The 22,125-nt window shown below is 38.3% G+C and overlaps 1 protein-coding gene across 4 annotated transcripts in view; it reads right to left on the minus strand.

The window, feature by feature from the left end:
* kcnh1a (potassium voltage-gated channel, subfamily H (eag-related), member 1a) overlaps positions 1–22,125 on the minus strand; it is a 62,565-nt gene that overhangs the window by 28,307 nt on the left and 12,133 nt on the right. For 2 of the 4 annotated variants that reach the window (XM_082558026.1, XM_082558024.1), the window contains 5 exons: positions 19,677–19,795; positions 18,951–19,343; positions 13,783–13,809; positions 10,170–10,327; positions 7,638–7,906 (listed from right to left, as the gene is read on the minus strand). In XM_082558026.1, coding sequence (XP_082414152.1) covers positions 7,638–7,906; positions 10,170–10,327; positions 13,783–13,809; positions 18,951–19,343; positions 19,677–19,795 — 966 coding nt within the window. The remainder of the gene's footprint in view (positions 1–7,637; positions 7,907–10,169; positions 10,328–13,782; positions 13,810–18,950; positions 19,344–19,676; positions 19,796–22,125) is intronic. The other 2 variants (XM_082558027.1, XM_082558025.1) reach the window with 1 other exon arrangement.

Below are 22,125 nucleotides of genomic sequence, written 5' to 3' on the forward strand. Positions count from 1 at the left end.
CCACTAAATACTGGTTTTCATAATTCGTAATAGATGAATTAAATGAAAAGCAACAGAAAGAGAAGTGCAGAGCATCTCCAAGGTGGTTGGGTGGTTGAACTGGTGCAACAGCTGGCGTGTATGTGTGGATCAAAGCCATCAGATGTCTGCTCAGTGTGTGCACTGTTCTCCTGGCAGTGGAGCCCTAATTAGCCCTGCTAGAAGGGACGGAGAGGAAACATGCCAGCCACACATTTCAATTATCCTCAGATGATGACAGTAACCTGTGCAATTGTTTGTGTACGTTTGTTTATTTCACGGCGTACAATCAAAGGGGTGAAAAACTGCACAGGGAATAATACTAATTAAAAAGCATTCAAAACTCCTTCAGGCTCAGGATAACCACAACTTCACCTTTTTATTACTGTCACTCAGTCGTTCATTATAGTTGATACCTTGTTAGCTGCTTATCAAACTTATCAAAGTAAGAGAAGCGAGGTACACCTTGGATAGGTGTTGCTTTTTAAAGACATAAACATCAGTAAAAAAAAATCTGTTTCCTAATCTCTTTGTCTCCATCTTGCATAAATAATTCTTCCCAAAATTTTGTTTAAAAGGACATGACATGAAACCTAGCTTTAGAACAAATGAGCAAATGCTATTTATGGTCTCCTCACAACAATGATAAGAACGAGAAACTGGGCCAATATGGCATGTTTGTTAATACAGAGATATACATGTTAATGTGATCTAAGATTAATTCAATGCGTGTCGTGCCCAGGGCTGAACTAGGACAAAAAAAAAATCAGCCTGGGCATTTTGACTAGAGAGCGGCCCACCAGGTATTACAGGAAAAGCCATAAAGCCTTTGAATGAAAACAAACGCTGTTGTGACAGTGATGTACAGTCTTGTTGGTATATGTATGATTTCTATGCATTTTACATCAGTTAAAAACTTTGGTTGTAAGATTCAGATAATTATTAATTAAAAGCTAGACATTTTAAATGAGAATAAGAAAAAAAAAGTGTTTCTTTTTGCCCCCCCCCTTTCCCTGTTAATGCCCTACCTGGCCCCCTGGCAAAACTTTGCTAGGCCCGCCCCTGCACAGTTACCAGCTGTCAGCTATGTAGAAAAGGATCCTGGTGTTATTTGTCTCTCAGAAACAGTTCATAACTTCCCTTCAAGTCATTCATGTCACCTAAAAGGTCAACCTGTTTCTCCATCACAGCTCTGATGATTCAGTAAGGACATCTCCTGGTTTCATCTTCATGTTTCCCTCTCGCCAGACATTCAAACCGATATCATGACCAGCAGCTTTTACAGCTGTGGCTCCAACATCAGCTGATACTAGAAATTAATATTAAATAAATTCTAATAACAGCTGATCAAGCTTTAACGTGCTGCCGTTGTTTAGCGTGATATCCGCTGGTTTCCTCTTTCTGGCGCAAAGTGGGCGATAAACAAGCAAGAGAGAAAAGCCGATCAGCTGATTATTGATCAGTTTCATGATTGAAGTAGCAACAGCAGAGGGAGGGGAGAGAATGAGAGAAGAAGAGGCAGCTGTGCAGCGTAAAGACAGAATAAATCCAGCTTTGTGTATTTTTCATTCTAGCTGAAGTCCGGGACAAACTGTGTTCCTTTTCAACTCAATACGAAACGCGTAATATTTTCTCTGAATACGGGACGATTCCGTTTTTTACGGGACCATTGGCAACTCTACTAACTAAACTTATGAACAAAATAAAGTTTACTATCAGTAACATCATAGCACCCACCCAGCAGTAATATAAACTCCGTCATGCTAGCTAGTGATTGTAACCGACTGTAAAAAGTCAGCACAACGAAAATAAACTCCACCTTAACTTGGTTTATATCTGACCCAGATAGACTGCAGGTCATAACTTCTTACCTGAAGCTCAGTTCACCTGACACTCGGACTGGCGGCCGCCTCGGGTCTCTCCTCCTCCTGCCTCCCCTTTCCCTCATCCACCTGCTGGCCTCTGTGGAAGGTCCGCCATAGCCAGCACCAAACAACTGAGTTATTTTTACACATCTGCCAGCATCTGGCCAATGCACCACCTTTCATTGTTTATACTGTTGCAAAAAACAAAACAAACAAACAAACAAACAAACAAACAAAAAAAACAAACAAACCCATAAAAATGAAAAACCACCATCGGCCCACCGGGCAAATGCCCGGTATGAAATCTTCATTTACTGATTAATCATCTGTAAAAATTGTATTCCTTCCAGGAATGGAGACCTCTCTGTGTGGAGTGAATTTTATTCCTTGCTTTTCTTTTTCCTTTTTGCTCCAAACAATTTCACATCAATTGTATTGTTATATATGACCCTAAAATGGGGTATCTATTTGTATGTATTAAATTTGTACAAATTCAAAACTTACATTTGAATTAGAAATTATTTCTTCACTTGCTTTCAGACACTTAACCCTTACCAGGACTACAGCTCAAAGAGCAGGGTGTAAAATCTCTTAGACATGTCTTATTCTTAAATTAGCTAAACTGGTCTTTACTGACCAAAGCACTTAAAGTGTACGCACATTCAAGTAGCGCTTCTAATACTATACTACATTGTTTTTCTTCTCACACACACTTGCACTGCTGCTTTGTAGCAGTTGTGTCTCTGTATTATGTGTTTAATCTCTTCATATTTGTGTGTTATTGTTAAGCGAACTGCTCTGGTGCGTGAAGTGAAGCCACATAATGGAAAGATTTTATGAGTATGTTAAAAAATCTTCAGGAACCAGGACTTAGAGATAGACAAGTTAACAAAAAAAAGAGTCTCAAAAAGACAGAAAGAAAGCTTAATATCCAAGTTTTGAGGGGCAAAGCCAGGGGCTATGATAGGTTGGCACATTTACAGGCAGACAGCCAAATGTCTAAGCAGAGATGTCATATCAAGTGGGCCAGACCAGCAAAACTCTATGGAATACCTTTACATTCCCGTAATTTTGTTATCTCGTGTTAGTAAAGCTACTGGCCAGCTGGTGCCTTTCTATATGCTCATATTCTCCTTGTTCCTGCATGTTTTATTTTGGTTTTTTGCAAAGACATACATGCTAGATTAATCTGTAATTTTAAATTGGCTTTAGGGCAGTGATTTTTTTTGTCTCACTGTATTTTCCCCATGATGGATGGGCGGCCTATCCGGAGTGTATTTGCAATTGACCAGTTGACCAAATTTGTCTTTTTGGTGGGCAGGTTTTGGTCCACAGGTCACATGTTTGACAACCCTGATCTAAGGCAATGATTTACAGTGAAGCGAAGTCCACACCAGAGAGCACAATCTATGTAGGAAGATAGGAAAAGCAAGAAGCACATCGAGGTATATACAGACAGTATGACAATCGTCTCCTTGTAAAATGATGATTTTAGAATCTATTTCTTTTGAAGTTGTAAAAGTTTGGCGTAGCTGCTTCCTGGAGCCTGAACACAGATGGCAATGCTGATGTCTCTGATAAGCAGAGAATGCTGTATCAAAGGAAACTCAATCGATCCCTGCAGAGCGGAGCCTCATCTAGCTCCCAACAGCTCTTTACTTGCTGACGTACGCAACTTCATCACACGACACTCGCTGTCCAACAGCTGGCTTGTTTGAAGGTAGTTAAAAGACAGTTGTCAGAAACTCAAGCCCCCGGCCAACAGTTGCTATAGAAACAGGACATATGTATAGTGCCCCCACTGCCTCCCCCTTCCTTTTCCCCATGCCATCCCGCAATCCCTCGTCACACTGTGATCTTCTTCTGCCAGCACCGATCCAGTGCTGCTGGTAAAAATAGAACAGTATCAGGGCATCTATATTTCATAGAGAACAGCCATGGACGACACTAGATTGCATCTACTACTGAATCCTCCCGAGGCTGTCTGATTTTAGATATTTGTGCTTTAAGATTATATGTAGCTCACAATGAAAAATTTAGACACAGACAAGTGCAGATGAGTTTTGCCAGTTCCCAAGAGAGTGTATTAATAAAACCTGCGCAACCAAAAAGTAAGGGGGAGCTGAATCTTCCTCCAAGTCTCAGGGTTGAGATTGTGGCTGAAAAAAGTACAGCGGAGGTGAGGAGTGATTGCAGAGGGATCGGAGGGAGCACTGCGCTAAATTGATCTGGCAGTGTCAGTTATTGCTCCGAGGTGTTGCTCTCTGCGTGCAGTCACACATAATGGCACCGCACTGTGGCATACAGTGTTTTATGAGCCACACAAACACGAGATAGCTTATAAATATTGAGACGTGGAAAGAAGGGCATGCTGTGAAAACCTGCCTCATTTAGCATATTACATGTTTTGTTAAAATGCAGAGGCAAGATTTTTTTTTTCTTTATTTACATACAGAACATATTGGTGTCCTTGGATTAACAGGCAGTGGGATATTTGCAATACTAGAAATCCGTTGGCATCAATAACAACCTAAACAACTAGCAGAACTTGTGATGATATCTACAGAGCCTAAATTATGCTGTACCCTCTCCCTTCTTAACAAGACAACAAAAATAACCCTGCATAAAATAAGACAGTAAGCAACCTGGGGGGCATCTAATCACTTTCTGAATAGATAATTGTTTTGTCTAAATATTCTAAGAAGGGTTGCCAGATCTTATTAAATGTCTTGCAAGAACCTGCAAGAGAGTATCTAATTTTTTCAAGTTTGATGTGAATCAAAACTTCCCTGAGCCAGCTGTTATGAGTCGATTGAGACACCTGGGTAATAGGGCTGTAAAGGAAAGTACACTACACTTTATAGATGGGATATTAGTCAGTTTAAGTGGGGGGATACCAAATTGAGCTGAGGAGGGGTCAAGGCTAAGTTCTACATTCAGCACTGTAGCAAGAGTGTCAAATATTTGGCTCCAAAAATTAGAGAGGCTTGGACAGGACCAAAACATGTGAGTATGGTTGGTTGAAGACTGTTGGCATCTATTGCAACTGTCGCTGGCGGTTGGATAAATTTTCGCAAGCCAAGCATTTGTGTACTTTAAAAAGAATACTCACATTGAAATAAACCATGAAATATATGGAGGATGAAAAATTAGGGTTCACTGACTATCTGGTATCAGTACCCCTATTTCCTCCTCCCTGGTCCGCTTAGGATGAGCCATCCGAGCACTATCAGGAGAAACAATGAGGCTAGATATCACGGAAACAGAGTGTCTCTGAGCAGATTCCTGAGTGAGCAAGGAGTCAATCAGCAGTGACCCTGGTGGATGATTAAGAAAATGAGGGTATGTATTTGACAAAGTCTCTGGTTTGAAGGAAATGGAAGAAATGAGAGTGGGGCAACCCAAATCTGGTTGTAAGCTCTGTGAGATTAGTAAAGGTGTTTTCTGTAATTCAGAACATCTGAATAGCACACTGAGGTAACAAGCCTCACTCATTCAAGACCTTGAAATATATGTAGGCCAGTTCATTAAAACAGTTTCACTTGAAGCTAACAGAAGTGTGGATAGGAATGAAGGAAAAAAGGATTCAGTTTATATGCCTTACATTGTCTCATATGTTAAAAAAAATCACTGTATCAATATGTTTTGCTCAGATTTACTTCTACAAGAAGCTGTTGTGTAAGACTGTTACAGCACTCATGCAGAAGCCCATTTCAACCTGTCCACATCTCTGATTCTTTTCAGCAATTCACATAATTCACTGACAACTGGGCCAATTAGAGCTCTGAAGGACCGAGATCAAGTACAACAGAGCAGAAATGTGAGGTGATTTTGGCATGGTGACCAGACCTTGTTAGTGCAACTTCCCACATTCGTTACAAGACGCACTGTGGCCCAAAAACTATTCTTCCTAAGACACTCAATAATAACGAGCAATACAAACCCAACAAAAAACTGCTTCATAGTATGCAAATTATGAAAAATTGATCCATATCAAAGTGGATAAATATTGTCTGATAGAGCTGGAGAAACCAATCTATCATTTAAATGAAGGAAATCATATTTGTAATATGGTTTCCAGTTTTTCTTGGACCTCAGTCACACAGGCCTGGAGACCAATTGGCTGGACTGTCTCTCAACTATCTGTCTCAGCTGGTTGGCAAGTGATTGATCGAGGTTGAAATTGGACACAAAGTGATTTACAGTGCTGCATTACAATAATATTCCTTATGACTGAGCACATTGTCAGCTGTTTGCATGGAATATGCCAACTTGTCTGCAAACACTTGTAAACTACTTGCCAAGAAGTAGTTAAACTATGAAAAGTGCAACGCAAAACATCTGTTTGCTTATTGCTTATAAAGTAAAAGTTACTCCTTTTCAAGGAAAACTAAAATGCAACTTAATTAAAAATTTACTTTGAAGGTGAATGTTGTATTATATGCAGCAAAGTGGAAGTTAATGTCTTGTGTGCAAACTGTGGGCTACTGTGGCAATCTGATATTGACCAAAACAGTCCCAAGTAGGTTTTTGTGCAACACAATCTTTTCTACTAATTTCACTTGGCAACAACCAGAAACCACTCACAATTGGTCAGGTAATAGATATTTTTGCCAAGTGACTGGAAGTTGCCAGCAGCTCACCAGCTGGTTGCTATCTCTGTGTGACTGAGACTGACTCCATCTATGACTGAGAATGAGATTCCTGTGCACATGAAAAAAGCAACAGAATTCTCTTTTTAAAAAAGTAACTGTACAGGTAGTTGGAAAAAGACCTATGCAAATTACAGCTTGGCCATGTCAGAAGTGGCAATGAAATTCATCAGGGCTAAAAAAGAAGCTTGCTCAAGTAAAGTGAAATAGTTCACATCGACTGGAATAATTCCAGAGGAGACCAATTCGGTTTGGCTGTATCATCTGTATGTTTCCACATATTTAAAATGAATGGATATGAACAGACCACTACAAATTCACCATTACTGATAAATGTCTTTATGAATAAGGTGGAGACTGATATATACACACTAACAATGAAGCGAGTTTGGAAGTGCCAATAACTGCATTTCCTCTAATGGCCACTTGTCACTTTTTAAATGCCCAGCTTTGTAACTTGTAGCTCCAAATAACTAAAATGGTGCTGGCCAAAATGCTAATGTTTAGACCTTAAAAACCCACATACTATAACTATACTGCCAAAAGTATTTACTCATCTGCCTTTGCATGCATACAAATCTGAATATCATCCTATTCTTTCACAAATGTTTGTAGAGGCAGTCTGTGTGGCTAGGTGTTTGATTTTATACACCTGTGACCATGGAAGTGATTGGAGCAAATTCAATGATTTGAATAAGGGAGTGAAAACCTTTAGCAATATGGTTTTTAGAGAACTGGAATTACCCATGTAACCAGTGTTTTATAGTGTGACATTTTGTCAAAGCTGTATATACACTGCACGTTAGGCAACAAAAGCACCATTCAAATACAATACAGGATCATGATACAGTAAATTAAATAAGAATTCTGCCAGTAGTTCAGGCAGTGAACTATAATCAACCTCAGCAACACATTCAAGGTATCAAGAGAGGTAGAAAGACTGCTCAGCTAATCGTGTGTGTTATTTTCTGAATTTCAATAACTCTATTTATAATTCACTTATTCACCACCTCAGAGGATTGTGGCTTTAAAGAGCATAGCTGGACTTATCATTTATCTTGTATGTGTTAGATTCCAGGGAAGATAAAACACCTCTACTCACATCCAATCATCATCATGGCCACAGCAAAGATTTTCTCTCCGTCTGTCGTTGGGGCGATGTTACCAAAGCCTATACTTGTCAGGCTAGTCATGGTGAAATATAAAGAAGTGATGTAGACAGAGTCATTGTTAGGCCCTCCATCCCAGTTCCCTGAGCTGTCGTTGTAGTAGTATGGTGTGCCCACTGTCTCAGCCAGGATGTAGAGCCAGCTGTCCTTCCGAATGATGTTGGTTTCCTCATCAATAATCTCATAATAACCAATGCTGTACCTGCAAAGTGCAAAAATCAATCATGTATTTTACATTCCATTTCATTCTTAATATTCAGTTCATAATTACATCTACTTACCAGTAGAATTTGAGTCTTAAACAAGGCCTAAAAAAAGCTTCTAGAAATGCTTCCTGATGCTTCCAGATAGACGTCTTCTATCAATATACCGCTACACACAGAAGCCTTCACACTATGAGTCTATTTTTTTTTCTTTTGGCACACTTTCCAAAGCAAAATCTCCAAGACAGCAGCTTGAATTTCAAAAAATAAAAAAAAAATAACCCACTGTTTATAACTTTTTAATGGTACCCATAATGATTTTTTTGCTTACCCCATGTCACTGTGTGCTTTCTAGCTCCAAAAATCTATAGAAACAATGACTTTCCATATAAAAAAAATATTGCCGAGTACTTTCTACTGAGCCTACATGAAAAATATTATGTCAACAAGTCCTTCTGAGTTATAGAATGAAATTTCTATTGACTGCTAATGGTTATGCATTGCACACAAACAGTGTAGACTCAAGATTCAAACCATGAGTCATCAACTGCAGAAGTTTCTATAGAGATGAAATGTACATACATATTTAAACTGACTTGTTTTCAGTTTGCTGTCCTGCTTTATGAAACAATGTTTAAACGGTGAGGAAGAGGTAAGTAAGGAAAATAAAATATCCCATTGCACATCCTCCAGACTGAGCTGTTGATGCATAGCACGATGAATTCAAGTAGATCAGCACTTTCTGAAATACTCAAACCAGCCTGTCTGGCACCAACAATCATGCCACATGACTGATTTGATATTTACATTAATGAGCAAACAAACAAGTGTATCTAACAAAATGACCAGTGAATGTACAGTCATTCATCTAGTTAGGGAAAGTGGCAGTGATTGGGGGACAGTTTTTTTGGTTTTAAGGCAAAAAAATTAATATCCACCAATTCACTTTAATTTCAGGGAACTGACCTCTGAACTTTTCAGATTGAGTGAAAAAGACACACAGCTTAAAATACATCTGCCTGAGTTCACTATTAACATATAAAAGCTCAAAGATACCTAGTTTCTTGCAGAAAGCCCTGGAGATGAAAAAATACCCCTAGCAATGCAAGAAACGCTGTTTTCATTCTTTCTTTCTGTTGTGGGTTTCTCTATGGAAAATTACAGAATGCATTTCCCCTCATCTGACTGTATCATCTGAATATATTTTTATATAGCCCCGAGGAAGCAAAACTCAATAGTTTTTATTGCATGGTTTGATTATGACTTTCTTATTTACAGCCTTGGTGTTCATGTCATGCTGCAACCACCTCCATTTTTTCCCTTGTTATAAAAACAGTGACAGCAACAAGGAGAGAGGGAGGCTACGGCTGTTGCTCCTGTCATCTCACTTGATGATGGTTTAACTTTTCTCAAGTCGGCGACACGGTTCGGCATGTGACCATGGCAACCACAGAAACCATTTGGAGGGAAACGATACAGGAGCTATTTTTACCGGTATTATTGTCTGCTTCAGCCTATCAAGTTTGATTACACTGTCTGGATCCAAAAACAATCTTTATGACACTGGTTACAGCCTCCGTTTGAAATCTTCTATGTTAATATGTGTAATTAAATGTAGTTACGAGGGCTTTTCACGAGACCTCTTATGAAAATGAAAAAATATCTACAAAGGAGAAATGTTCATCATAAACTGCCAAACATATTCTCTGTTTTTATGCATGCAGGACATTAACTCGTCATGATGGGCTCTGTCAGTCACTCTGCATGTGTAGACATTCTTATAAACATAATAAATCAAGCACGACACACAATGGAGAGTTAATGCTTCTGCCACACTTGCCCCCTGTAGAGCAGAAGATCTGATTAGACTTTGGAGGCCTTTGCTCCATAAATTTGCATATTAATGGGAAGGGAAAAAAACTAATTCCCTTGAAACTACAATAACGCTTTCTTGACTTTAAAGTGTGGAAGAACATGCAGTTTAAAATGTGTGAGAACAAGGATGTTGACAAAAAGTAACTGATAATTAATGACCTCATTATCTTAATCAGTGACCTTGTTTCTATTAATTAGCTGGGCTGTTATTGCAAATGTGGCAGAAAATCAAAACATACTATGTAATTCAAACCTACAGTAAAGTACAGTAATACCTCAAATGTCACATGATTACCTGTTAAGATGATTTTAGCAATTAAACTAGAATTCTGGTTTTACTGTATGAGACAAAACTGTATTATTATTAATAAAGGGACTTGAACATACCAAATACAGGCCAGCCAGTGAGCAGCCAGTCCAAAAACACACACCAGCAGCACCAGGACCGCTGCTCCGTACTCAATGTAGTGATCCAGTTTACGAGCTACCCGACCCAGCCGGAGAAGCCGAACCACCTTAAGTGAGCTGAATAGACTGCTGATGCCCTAAAACAGGAGAAAAGTACACACAACAAAGGCAGGTATCAGAAACTATTTTTCAAGATCTTTCAAACTGATATGATTTTACGTCAAGCTCTTGTGAATAATATCCAGCACTTTACTTTATCTACAATAATTGTTCTGCACTAATACAAAGCTTTTCTTTTAGAAACGCTGTTTATAAAAACATTTAAAACACATAATATTACACTGTGTTCTTGTTGGCATCCATGGATACCTTGTAGAGTAAAAAGTAACCAATGGTTTGATGAGCAGGTTGCTGTTTGGTTACTCTCATCTCACAACATTTCACATGTGTCAGGTGGAGGTGGAAATGTACCACAGAGTGTAGTGGTTACAAAAAAACAAACAAAAAAAAAAACAGGTAATTACCAAGTAATTTGTCTTTAAGTGTTAATATAATTTAAATATTTGTTGCTACTTTGGAGATATAATTTATACAACTGCATTATAATGTATTCATAAGTTTTAGCCAAATTTATTTAAACTCTTGAATTGTTAAAAAAAAAAAACAATCTGCAAAGCCTTGCTTGCTATAAAAGCTATTTAACATGTAACATTTCAGCAGAATAATAGTTAGAGCAATAGCATTAGCAAAGTCTTTAAAAATTTCTTTACAAACGTTCACCAAATGTACACATATTTTTCTTTGGTCATCTACTTCACACTAGTAGTGGCTATATTCCCCACTAACAGCATGCACCACCCACTGTTTGTTAATCAGTGACATAAGGTAATAAATCCTAATTAACAAACATATTTTAATCTGTATCTGTTCAAACATGCAAAAGTAGCAGTGGAAATCCGAAAATGAAATAAGATTCAGTGTTCTACTGTGTAATGATGTAATGATATATCAGAATGCACAGAGTGAAAAACAAAACCTGAGATGCATTTTAAAGAATAAATATGAGTGTTTATGAACCATAACGTTACAGCAAACACAAAATACACAAATAAGACGAGGAATAACAAAAGACTCCAAGCATCTGCTCAGCTGATTTTGAAAACATTTATGTAAAATGAGATTAAATTTTGCAACTTCCTTCAATTACATATCCGGCAGCTAAATGTCTGCTCAGCTTAACTGTATGCTGAAGCACCAACACAGTGATTCAGACAGACAACTGCAATCGCATCAGTCTCCTTTGCAGTTCAGTGCTAGTGTCATAATGCAAGTGTGTGTGTGTGTGTGTGCACGTTCAGTCAAAGATATTGATTTTGCTAATGTGCTGTGGTCTGCAATGCCAGTACAACTGCAGTGCTCGCTGTCACTTGATCTGATCTAGCTGCCTGCCAGACACCTCAGGTTCTCTGAAATCACTTTACAGCTCTGAGCTCTGCCATGATTTAATTATCAGTGCAATCGTGCTTCTGAGTTCTGCTGCAAACTCTACAAGCACAAGTTGGAAGAAAACTTTGCCAGTGAAGAGATACAAGAGAGATTTAATCAAAGGACAAGCTGGTAGATGTGCTTATTTGCCTTTTTGTGGAGATGCACTTAGATTAAATCATCATGTCTGTGCACTAAATATGGCAGTAGAGCCACAGTTATTCCAAAACACGCATGCCAGCATTAGAGCTCATCCATGATCACAGGATATCTTGTTTGTTTCAGTTAGATTTGATTTGTGGTTTTACCCAGAGTAATTACATTTTATGATGGATTTACACTGCCTCATAAAATGTATACCAACCTACTGGGGGCTGAAGGACAATGTGATTGGATGCTCATGTTGCTGATGCTACTGCAGTTTGGTGCAAGTGGAAACAGCACTGAGTAAATTAGAGTGATTAAAGTATACTCGGTTCTTGTTGTGCAGCTTAGTTTAAGATATCATGTAGAAAAACTAGAAATTCGCACAATTAGATTTAGTTTAATGTCTGAAAATTGAAAACTGGATTTGAAATACTTCCATTTCCTACACACCTGACAACCACGTAACTTTTTTAATACAATCTACTCTCACAACTAGGATTCTGTGGTATTTACATTTTTACGTAAAACTAAATGGACATTGCCGTGAGATTGCCTTTATTTTGCATGATTTGGGACAAAGCAAACGGTTCAGGTATCACTGAAGAAAAAAATCCTAGTGTTATAATAATATTCAATTTGTTTGCTGGGATGAGCCAAGAACACTACAGTTTAACTGTAACATAAGATATATTTTTCACTAATAATTTCTTTAAAACAAGCTTTTTATAGATAAAGTTTACTCTTAATAAAACTAATAATAAATAAATTCTAAAAAATCTCAGATGTGTAAAACAATGGTTGAATGTCATTTTATCCAATAGATAACAGCCGTTTTTGTTTTTAAATTTAAGCTTATCATTTAAAAAAAAAGGCACACTGTTGTTATCTCGTGTAACCGTTTAATTGATCTGGTCTTGCATGTGTCAGGTACATAATTAATTTCATATGACATTAATTTGGCAGCTGTAGCAACACTAAAAAGTTCAATATTAAAATACGTGGTAAAAATTCTAGTTTCTGGCTGTCATAGTCCTCAGTTTTTTGGGGGGGGTTCTTTCTCTGTCGGTCTTTTGTGTCTCTGTCAGTCTCCTGTGTCTGTGTGTTTTATATCTTTTTTTAGCTGCTTCATGTTTTATTATAAAGGTTATTTCTCATGTGGCTTACTTCCTGTCTGTGTTCCTTTCTCACCCTTGTTATAGTTTGGCATAGCTCACCTGTGCTTCATTAGCCTCTGAACCCGGTTATAAATTTTGCTCTCCCTCAAGTTTTTGGCTGCATTGCTTTCCTTGACCCGGAGTTGTTAGGAGATTTAGTATTTGTCCTTTTGCTCTTTTGCAGTTTCCTGAATTTTCCTGCAGCAACTTTTGCTGTAACATAATTCTGCAAGTTTCAGTAAAAAGCCTTTTATTTAACTTCCTAACAGTGTGCAGGTTAATGACCACCTTAACCTACAGACTGGATCTATTTCAGAACTTTGCCCTTAAACTCAACTCTAAGGTAGCCAGTTAAGTAATGAAAGCCATCAGAGATAGCTAACGGCAAGAGGTGGTTCTTATACAATGTATATGTGGTATATATGTATACCACTCTATATTAGAAACACACTATCTTAAAAGACATTTTTAATCCCAGGATGACTCTTGTTGAAAATTTAACTATAGTCAGTTTGTCATAAATGATTGCTGATGTGAGGACTCAATCTGCTCTTGTGCAATTTTAATGAACCTCATTTTTAAATATTGCATAAGACAATCCTGGCATTAAAAAGCTTTGCAGAGAGAGCGAAAAAAAACAAGAATCCCATATCTTATCTTGACAGTTCATGCATTTATACTGCCATATCCTCGTTGAGAACATTGTGCACCTATTATAATTGTTAAGGCCTGATCGATGTGTGAATGTGTGTCTACAAGTAAAATAAAAACACATTCTATGATATTCTAATCAAACTGAAGCCTACTTGAGTGACAGCTCGGTGGTTCCAATTCTTCCCATCACGTTCCATGCATGAACACAGGCAGAAGAGGATGGGGGGGCCATGCAAACAGAATGGAAGGATAAAAAGAAGAAAACAAAAACGAAGCACAAGTAAGAGAAAACATACTTGATCATTGGTAAGCGATGAATAAACACAGTTTAAAAAAAATCAACATTCAATAATCAAACAAAAGGAAACACAAAGGAACATTCTTATCTGTGTTTTGAAAGTGTTTACAGTGCAAAGCACGCACTCAAAGCTTTATTATTTCAAACCACTTGCAACATGAGGTGGTCCATTTATTGTAGTTTTGGGTTATCGCCGAGTGAAAAACCAAATCGGTCAGTGTTTCAAATTGCCAAGAATAACTTTGACAGCGGCTCCCCGTTAATGAGCTTCTCTTTTCTATTCGGAAACCTGTTGGGGGAAAACAGCCATCAAAGTTATTCATGTCAGCTGTTAAGATCTGCTGCAGCAGCAAGATGTTTCCATACCAGTTTAATAACACAGGCAATTGTTTGCTCACTCTCATTTACCCTTGCCAAGGATTGCCTCAAAGCAATTTGGAACAAATTGGAGTCACTGAGTTGTCGCAGAGACACAATGGAAGATGATCCTGAGTTTGCGGTCATGGCTTTGATGTCGGTTTACAGCCAATGCATCCATTACCTCCATTGCCGTATCACATTTCTTACTCACAGCAGATGCATACATAAGTGTTAGGCTGCACTGTTTCATGTAAGGCTGCATCAAATAATTATCTTCGCTGCTGCAGATGTTTTTATGAATTAGGTGGTAAATGTCAAGTCCGTAAAATAGTATCTCAAAAGAAAGTTCAAGTAAATAGCTCTTTTTTTTACTAGCTTTGAAATCTATATAAAAAAATTATAATTATATCCAACTGAGAAAACCACTGACCTTTGAATATCTGACATATTGTTTTGATAAACAGCTTATAAATGGATGACAATCACCTAAATGGATAATTATTTCAGAAGGCGACACTGTATCCATGGCAGCATAATAAGCAAATAATCACTTTAAAATGGAAAGAGTGAAAAATAAAAGTAACATATGTTACAGAATAAGGCCAGCAACACCTGACAAGCAGTGTTTAGTTGTCAGAGCTACATATCATATAATATTCCAGCTACGTCAATGGAATAGCAAGTGACGTCTTTTCAAGTGCATACCGAGCATGCTCAGTTTACAGTATACTGCACTGACTATACTGTGCAATGATTCTGTTTCTTAGACAACTGGATACTGCTGGATGCCATATGGTGAAATCGAAACACATGTATGCATGCAAGTTTTTCAGTTTTTGCATGAAAGACGACTGTTAAAGTTACTGAGGACTGACAAAATGTAACCAAACTAAAAGCACATCTTTGTAGCCTGGCTCATACATTTATTTCTAGCTATAAAATTAGCTTTTACATGTTTTTAGTATTATTTATGATTTTATCATTTTCTCTATGTTCAGTAATCAGTAAAGAATTTAAAATTGCATTAACCTGCATGAAATGCACACTATAAAATAACTGATTATTTCAGGTGAATTTTAAGGGATCTATAAAACCATTTCTTCAGTGTTTGTTCAGTTGCTGAATTAGTAGCCTAGGGAGTTCTGATCCCTAGTAGCGCTGTGCATCGGTTATAAAATAACCCCAATGCTTCCACTTCCCTGAGTATGTCGGGTCCTCTTGGGTCTCCGTTATGCAAATTTGATCATCAGAGGCCTCTTGCAAAAATCCGCTTGCTCTCTCAATTTCCTGTGACCACAAGTTCTGACTGATGCACCAAAAACAGTCGCTTCTGAGTTCCAGAGCTATCTGCTGCATTTGTATTCAGGAGAGTATAGTCAGCCAAAATGAGTCTCCAATTTATTTTGGATACAACACACATTAAATTCAATTCAATTTTATTTATATAGTGCCAAATTACAACAGCAGTCACATTAAGGCATTTTATATTGGACAGTAGAGACGCTATAATAATACGAAGAAAACCTAAACAATCAAACACTCCAGCTAATGTTTGACCTCAATGCTCAGTGAAAGAACACAATCCATGTTTGATCCCAATGACATTTCAATCTACTGTCAAACCAGCCAATATTCACAATTTAAATCTACAATTAATGATGCATTTACTTACACTGGCAGCAATTTATATAATCAACTGTCTTTTTTAAAAATAAACTAAGAAGAACTCTGTAGCTCTTTCATATACTTTCAAAAGATTTTGTCAATGACAAAATCTATTCAGACAGTCCATGGTTGGTTTAGTTTTTCTTTAATGAGCATCACACGATCAAATAACATCAGCATTCAAGCTACAAAAAGGTTGCTGCTTTTCCTTTCTACTGACCCCTGACTGCTCCGGTCAACTGAACTCGTCAGCATTTAGAATGCTGAATCGATGAAATACTAGAAAGGCTGAAATGCCTGATCTGCAAGCACAACTAAATGCTCTCTGTCCACCAATCAGCTTTACTACTGCATATCTTATACTGTGTGGGACACCCAACAGTGCGCAGTGAGAAACTGCGCCGTAAACTGCTATTACAGTGTTTTACACACATACACACCAAGAGATGTGGCACATATACACACACCGAGACACAAAATGATACACTAATATAATGAATACTGGCAAATGCAGGACTTTAAAGTGCCACGTTTGTTTGAGGGGGGGGTAAAAAGATCTCCAGATACATTTACGCCAGATTCTGAAGCTGCGTTTTCTCCTCGGACATCTTTAATCACAGAGAGCTAAACATGTAAAATATTTTACATGTAAACCTTCCTTCAAGTTATTTTTTCTCTTTATTCTAAATGCAGATGAGAAATGGTATCACGTAATAGACCAAATAACCTTTTTTCCCTTCAGAGAACCAATCAAAGTTAGGCTTTTAACAAACCTTCCTTCATCACATTATGAAACTGAAATTTATCCATTAAAAATGGACTAACTCAAAGTGCTTGTCTGGTAGAATGGCACTATTTCCCATGATTATTCAACTGTCATTAGGTGTTAATGGCTTTAGGGCATCAGTGACACAGTGGAGCACTGGCGAGTGGCCGAGTTCAACAGTGTTAACGCTCCTTCCTCAAATTAAAATGTGCCAATTATCTCGAGATCCTGTGATGGCTCTCCAGCAAACACTCATCACTATAGTGGAACATTTATTCACAAACAAGCATATTATTAAGCCGTTCATTAAAACTTGTTTTTTAATGTTCCTACCCGAAATAACAACCAGTGAACAGGTTCTGATACAGAGTAGTTGATAATGTGGTTAAATGGCTGCATGGTAACCTAATAACCTGTCCATCAAATCATTATTTACAGGATTTTAATTTGATTTTAACAGTAAAATTATTTTCCCGTTGTTTAATCTTAATGTGAAGTTGCTGTTGATGGCTCTGAGAAACCAAAGTAAGAAAAGTCCTGATTGGTTTAGAGGGCTTACAGTACATTTTCACATTTTAGAGAGGGTCATAGAGCTGGCACCATATGCTGTAAAGAATATATCACAATCATCTCACAAACTTTGGATTAAAGTTCATTTTAACTGTTAAATCTTTACATTGGCTGAAGAGTAGTGATGATCGCTTAGCAACAAACTTATTTAGATATATTTAGATCCAATAACTAAGATCCAACTAAGAGTCTCGAGCATTTGTTTATCCGCACAACAACATACACTGTTCTTAGGGTGACTGATGAGAGAATAAGCAGCAGAGAATGCAGCAGTAATCTGATGCAAAGTGATGCACTTATCACCAGCAAAGTCTTCATCTTTAACAGCCATGTATGTAATCTAAGTCCCTTCTTGTGAGAAGTTTGCAGCAAGAGAACATGATAAGCGGCTGCAGTCACTGTGAAGCGCATGCCAGCATCAGTGCTTAATCTACTCCGATAAACCATTTAGTGTACACCTTTCAGAGTAACACCTATCCAGATGTTTTATATTGTGTTTGCTGCCCTATAGGAAAGAAACAAAGGCCTGGTTCATGCAATGTTATCTTTCCCCCATTGTTACTGCAGAGATGCATATGTCAAACTACTAATAAGAAGACATGGAAGCTTAAAAACTTTCTTAGAGATCAGTTATTACACAGTGGAAAATTAATTTCATGCTTTAATATGTTAATATATTTGTGTATTTCCATGTTGTTTAAAGTGAAATTTAAAAAAATAAAATAACGGTGGATAACATGTATTTCAAACATCACTGTTAAATGATGAATTCAGTTTGACTGAAGAGAATCAGAATTAACCACAACATTAAAACCACTGAAAGCTGAAGTAAGATGCATTCATCATCTCATTACTACTCAATATTCTGCTGAAAATCCTTAAATCCTGGCATTCATGTGATTGTTTCCATCTTAAAACATTCTTGCAGGTCTAGCATAAAGGCACTCCCTGACAGCTGTGTCCTCCTTTAGCAGCAAACACCTTTCGGGAATAGCTTGGGAGAACACTACAAAGAGTCTAAGGTGGCATCCAGAGAGGAATCGACATGGCAGCCAGAAATTCATTGACAATTAGTGACTTCAAGTGTAACAACGGGCAAAAAGACCAGCTCTAAGACAAGGATACAACAGCGAAGGATACTGTTGATTTACTGATGACAGATGGTAAACACATCAGGGGCCTACTACCTAGGCAACCGGAGGCTGGAATGATCACCAGTGACAAAATGTCACCTACAAAGTGACGCGTGACAAGCTAATCACTTAAAAACCCCTTAAAGCACCATCCTCTGAGGTACCAGACATGACGGTCACCACCAAAGGTCCATATGGCTGATGGCTTTTTATTTTATCACCAGTTTAGAATAATTTGCTTGTTACTTCAAGGTGTTTCAAGACGTTATTTAGACTGACCAACAGTCTAAAAGGATTAAATCTAAAATGATATGCATTCATATTCCTTGATTAGTAGAAAATGGGGAAACAGCCAGTAACCACTTAAAAATACCTAAAAATAATACATTCAGTTTCTGCCAGGTCAAGACAGTCCAACTGTTTTGTTTACTATGAGCCAAAACAAAGAAAAACAACATCTGCTATTATTTGGGAGTCAGGTTTCGAATCAACAAATCATTTGAGCCATACGCACAGTGCTGCACTCACCTCATCTACATTCTCGAAGGCGTTGATGACATCATATGGCAGGCATGACAGCAGGTCAATAACAAACCAAGTCTTAAGGTAATTCATTCGAATCAGCTTGGGGTCTGAGATGACCTCACCGGCAGGTCCAACAAATGTGGTGTGGAAGTTTAAAACTATGTCCACCAAAAAAATGACATCCACAATGCTGTCTACCACCAGCCACGTGACGTTGTTCTGCTTCATCTTGAAGGAGACATTGTAGGGCACCATGATGGCGGTGTAGAAGGTGAGGATGAGGATAACCCAGTCCCATGTGGTCTTGAAGAGGCAGTAGTGCAGGATGATGTGAGGTGGAGTTTTGGGAGTCTCCTGCTTGTACTGAGGTAGGATATCTGAGCCGAGCTGCAGAACCTGCACAAAAAACCTAGTTAATATGTGAAGCTCAGCGCAGACAGGTAAATTGCCACAATGGGGAGCCAAAAATGCTGCAGCTAAGGTTTGCTAATCCTTTTAGTGACTGAAGTTCACCTGCTCATGAAAAATGTGTCCAAAGTTAGCTCTTGTTCATTTACTCCGTTTTCCCTTTCATACACAATATTCATATTTTTATTAGATTTTCACCTACTAATGACATTTAAGCACCATCTCACATCTGTGGACATTTTATTTCCTACAGAATGTAACACTATTTAACTTCAACAGTGGAAAAAAAATCTGAAATTAAATCTAATGAGTGAACCTTACCTCAGCGAGGCGGGAGTGCTTGTGGACGTTCTCTCCTTTGTGAACCGTGGGCTGCAGCTGTTGTAAGACTCCTCTGCTGCTTGTTAGAGCACGAGTCAGCCGGGCGAACTTTCCCCAGCCTGATCATTAAACACGGACAGAAAGCAAATTTTCAATATGAGTCTTGATACTTCAGATTTTTCCGGGGGCTACAACACGCTTTCGCTGCTTGTAGAGTTGTGGCTCTGAAATCACTTTTTTCAGTATTGAACATTTGCTCAGCATCTGCTACGTATGCATATTAAAGCTTGATTATTATCTGGGTATGCAGGGCATCAACAACTTCAACAAGCTTCAGATTTCAGTTTGAATAAATTCATGATTCCTCACTTTTACAAAAGGCCAAGCCAAGAAACACGGTTTCAAGGCTCCTGATACAAACTGCCCAGCAAAAGTCTTATAAGCCAAATAGGACAGAACATGATAACAGCCTCTGGGTTTTAAAAAACTGTTAAGTTCTTGGTCCAGGTGAATTAAAGAAAAGTTCATCATAAAATGTTAGTCAACCACTGACAGGATGTGGTTTTCTATAGTCCTGTGTTTAATTTTTTAAGTTACCTTCATGGACATTGTCAGACCACCTGATCATATACGATCTCATGAGATCATGAGTATAGGTCTGTTTATATCTTCTGTCATATGCTTAGAAACATACACTATCATATAGTAGCTTGGAGAACCACTTTTAGCAGCAATAACTTGAAATGTTTGATCAGTCAGTCGCATCTTTGTGGAGGAATTTTGACCTACTTCTCTTTACAATGTTGCTTCAGTTCATTGAGGTTTGTGGGCATTTGCACAGATCTGTTACGTTCCCATCACAGCTTTTTAGGCAGGTTGAATCTGGCCTTCGACTGGACTATGGCAGTTTGTCATAGATTTGCTGCTATGAGTGGGATCACTGTGCTGTTGCATGACCCAGTTTTGACTACGCTTTTACTGTCTGACAGACGCTCTCACATTTGACAGTAGAATACTTTGGCATAATGAGGAGTTCATGGTTGAGCAAGCTGCAAAACAAGCCCAAATCATCACCCCTCCATCACCGTGCTTGGTATGATGTATCTGTGCTGATATGCTCTGTTTGCTTTCACCAAATGTAGCACAGTGCATTATGGTCAACGGACATTGTTAGAGAACTTCTGCAGTTTGCTCAGATGTAGGTTTGTAAAACCTAAGCAGTGCTGCCATGTGCCTTTTTAGAGAGAATAAGCTTTTTCCTGGCAACACTTCCAAACAACCTGTACTTCTTCAGGCTTTTTCTAATTATGCAGTTGCGAAGTTTAACATTTAACATGCTAACTGAGGCCTGTAGAGTCTAAGACAGGGCTGCCCAATCCCAGTCCTCGAGAGCTACTACCCTGCAGCTTTTAGATGCATCCCTACTCCAACACAGCTGAATCAAATGGTTTGATTACCTCTTCAGCATGCCATCGTGTTTGGCAAAGGCCTGATAACAAGCCATTCATTTGATTCGGGTGTGTGGGAACAAGGATGCATCTAAAAGCTGCAGGACGGTAGCTCTCGAGGACCGGGATTGGGCACCCCTGGTCTAAGATGAAGCCCTTGGATTTTTGCAGTTTCTCTTAACGTTACACGGTCTGACCTTGTGTAAATTTGCAGGTACGTCTGCTAATGGGAAGATTGTGGCATTGTGTACACACACAAAGCTGAATGCTCCGGGCCAGAAAAAAACGTTTCCTGTTATAGAGGTGGTCACACTTACTGATGATCAATTAATCAAGTGAATTTGATTAGCAGCACCTGGCTGCTACTTACCGTCTTAATTTCTGTGAAAACAGTAAGGGTATACTTACTGTACTCATACAAAAATCAGAGTCATGATAGACATTTTTAAGAAGGGATATTTGTGCACAAACATATACAGTGCAACTTATTGTGTGTTTTGTTTTTATTTCCACAAATCTATCAGGTCAAAAAATGGATCATATCACACAATGTTTAGATTTCTGCATCTTTTGGTCAACAAAATTGCGTGGGTGGCTTTGGTTCACTCTCATTAATGTTGTTTATGGTCACAGCAGGCTGCTGTTTTCAGCAAAAGCAGCCTACTGGGCACCAAGCAGCAGACAGACAAAGTTAGCCACTGGCTGGTGTACACTGTTGAGGATTCAGAATCATAAATTTCACTAAAGAGTTGGTGAAAACTAAAAATAGAGCACAGATGAGTGGAAATATTGGACCTATGTCCAATTAATTAAATTGTGAATTAAAGGATGAATCCTAATTATTAAAAATACCACTCCCTCTCTGCTACATGTGGAAAATGGCAACTGCTAGTTAGTTTAGTGCCCTATAGTGCACATAAATTTATTTTTTATAGTGATGAAATGCATTTGTCCATCAACCCTCCAAACGCTGTTTTGGCAGTATGTTACTACAGTCTCCA

The sequence above is a fragment of the Aulonocara stuartgranti genome (assembly GCF_965226115.1).
Source record: "Aulonocara stuartgranti genome assembly, chromosome: 13".
Lineage (NCBI taxonomy): Eukaryota > Metazoa > Chordata > Actinopteri > Cichliformes > Cichlidae > Aulonocara > Aulonocara stuartgranti.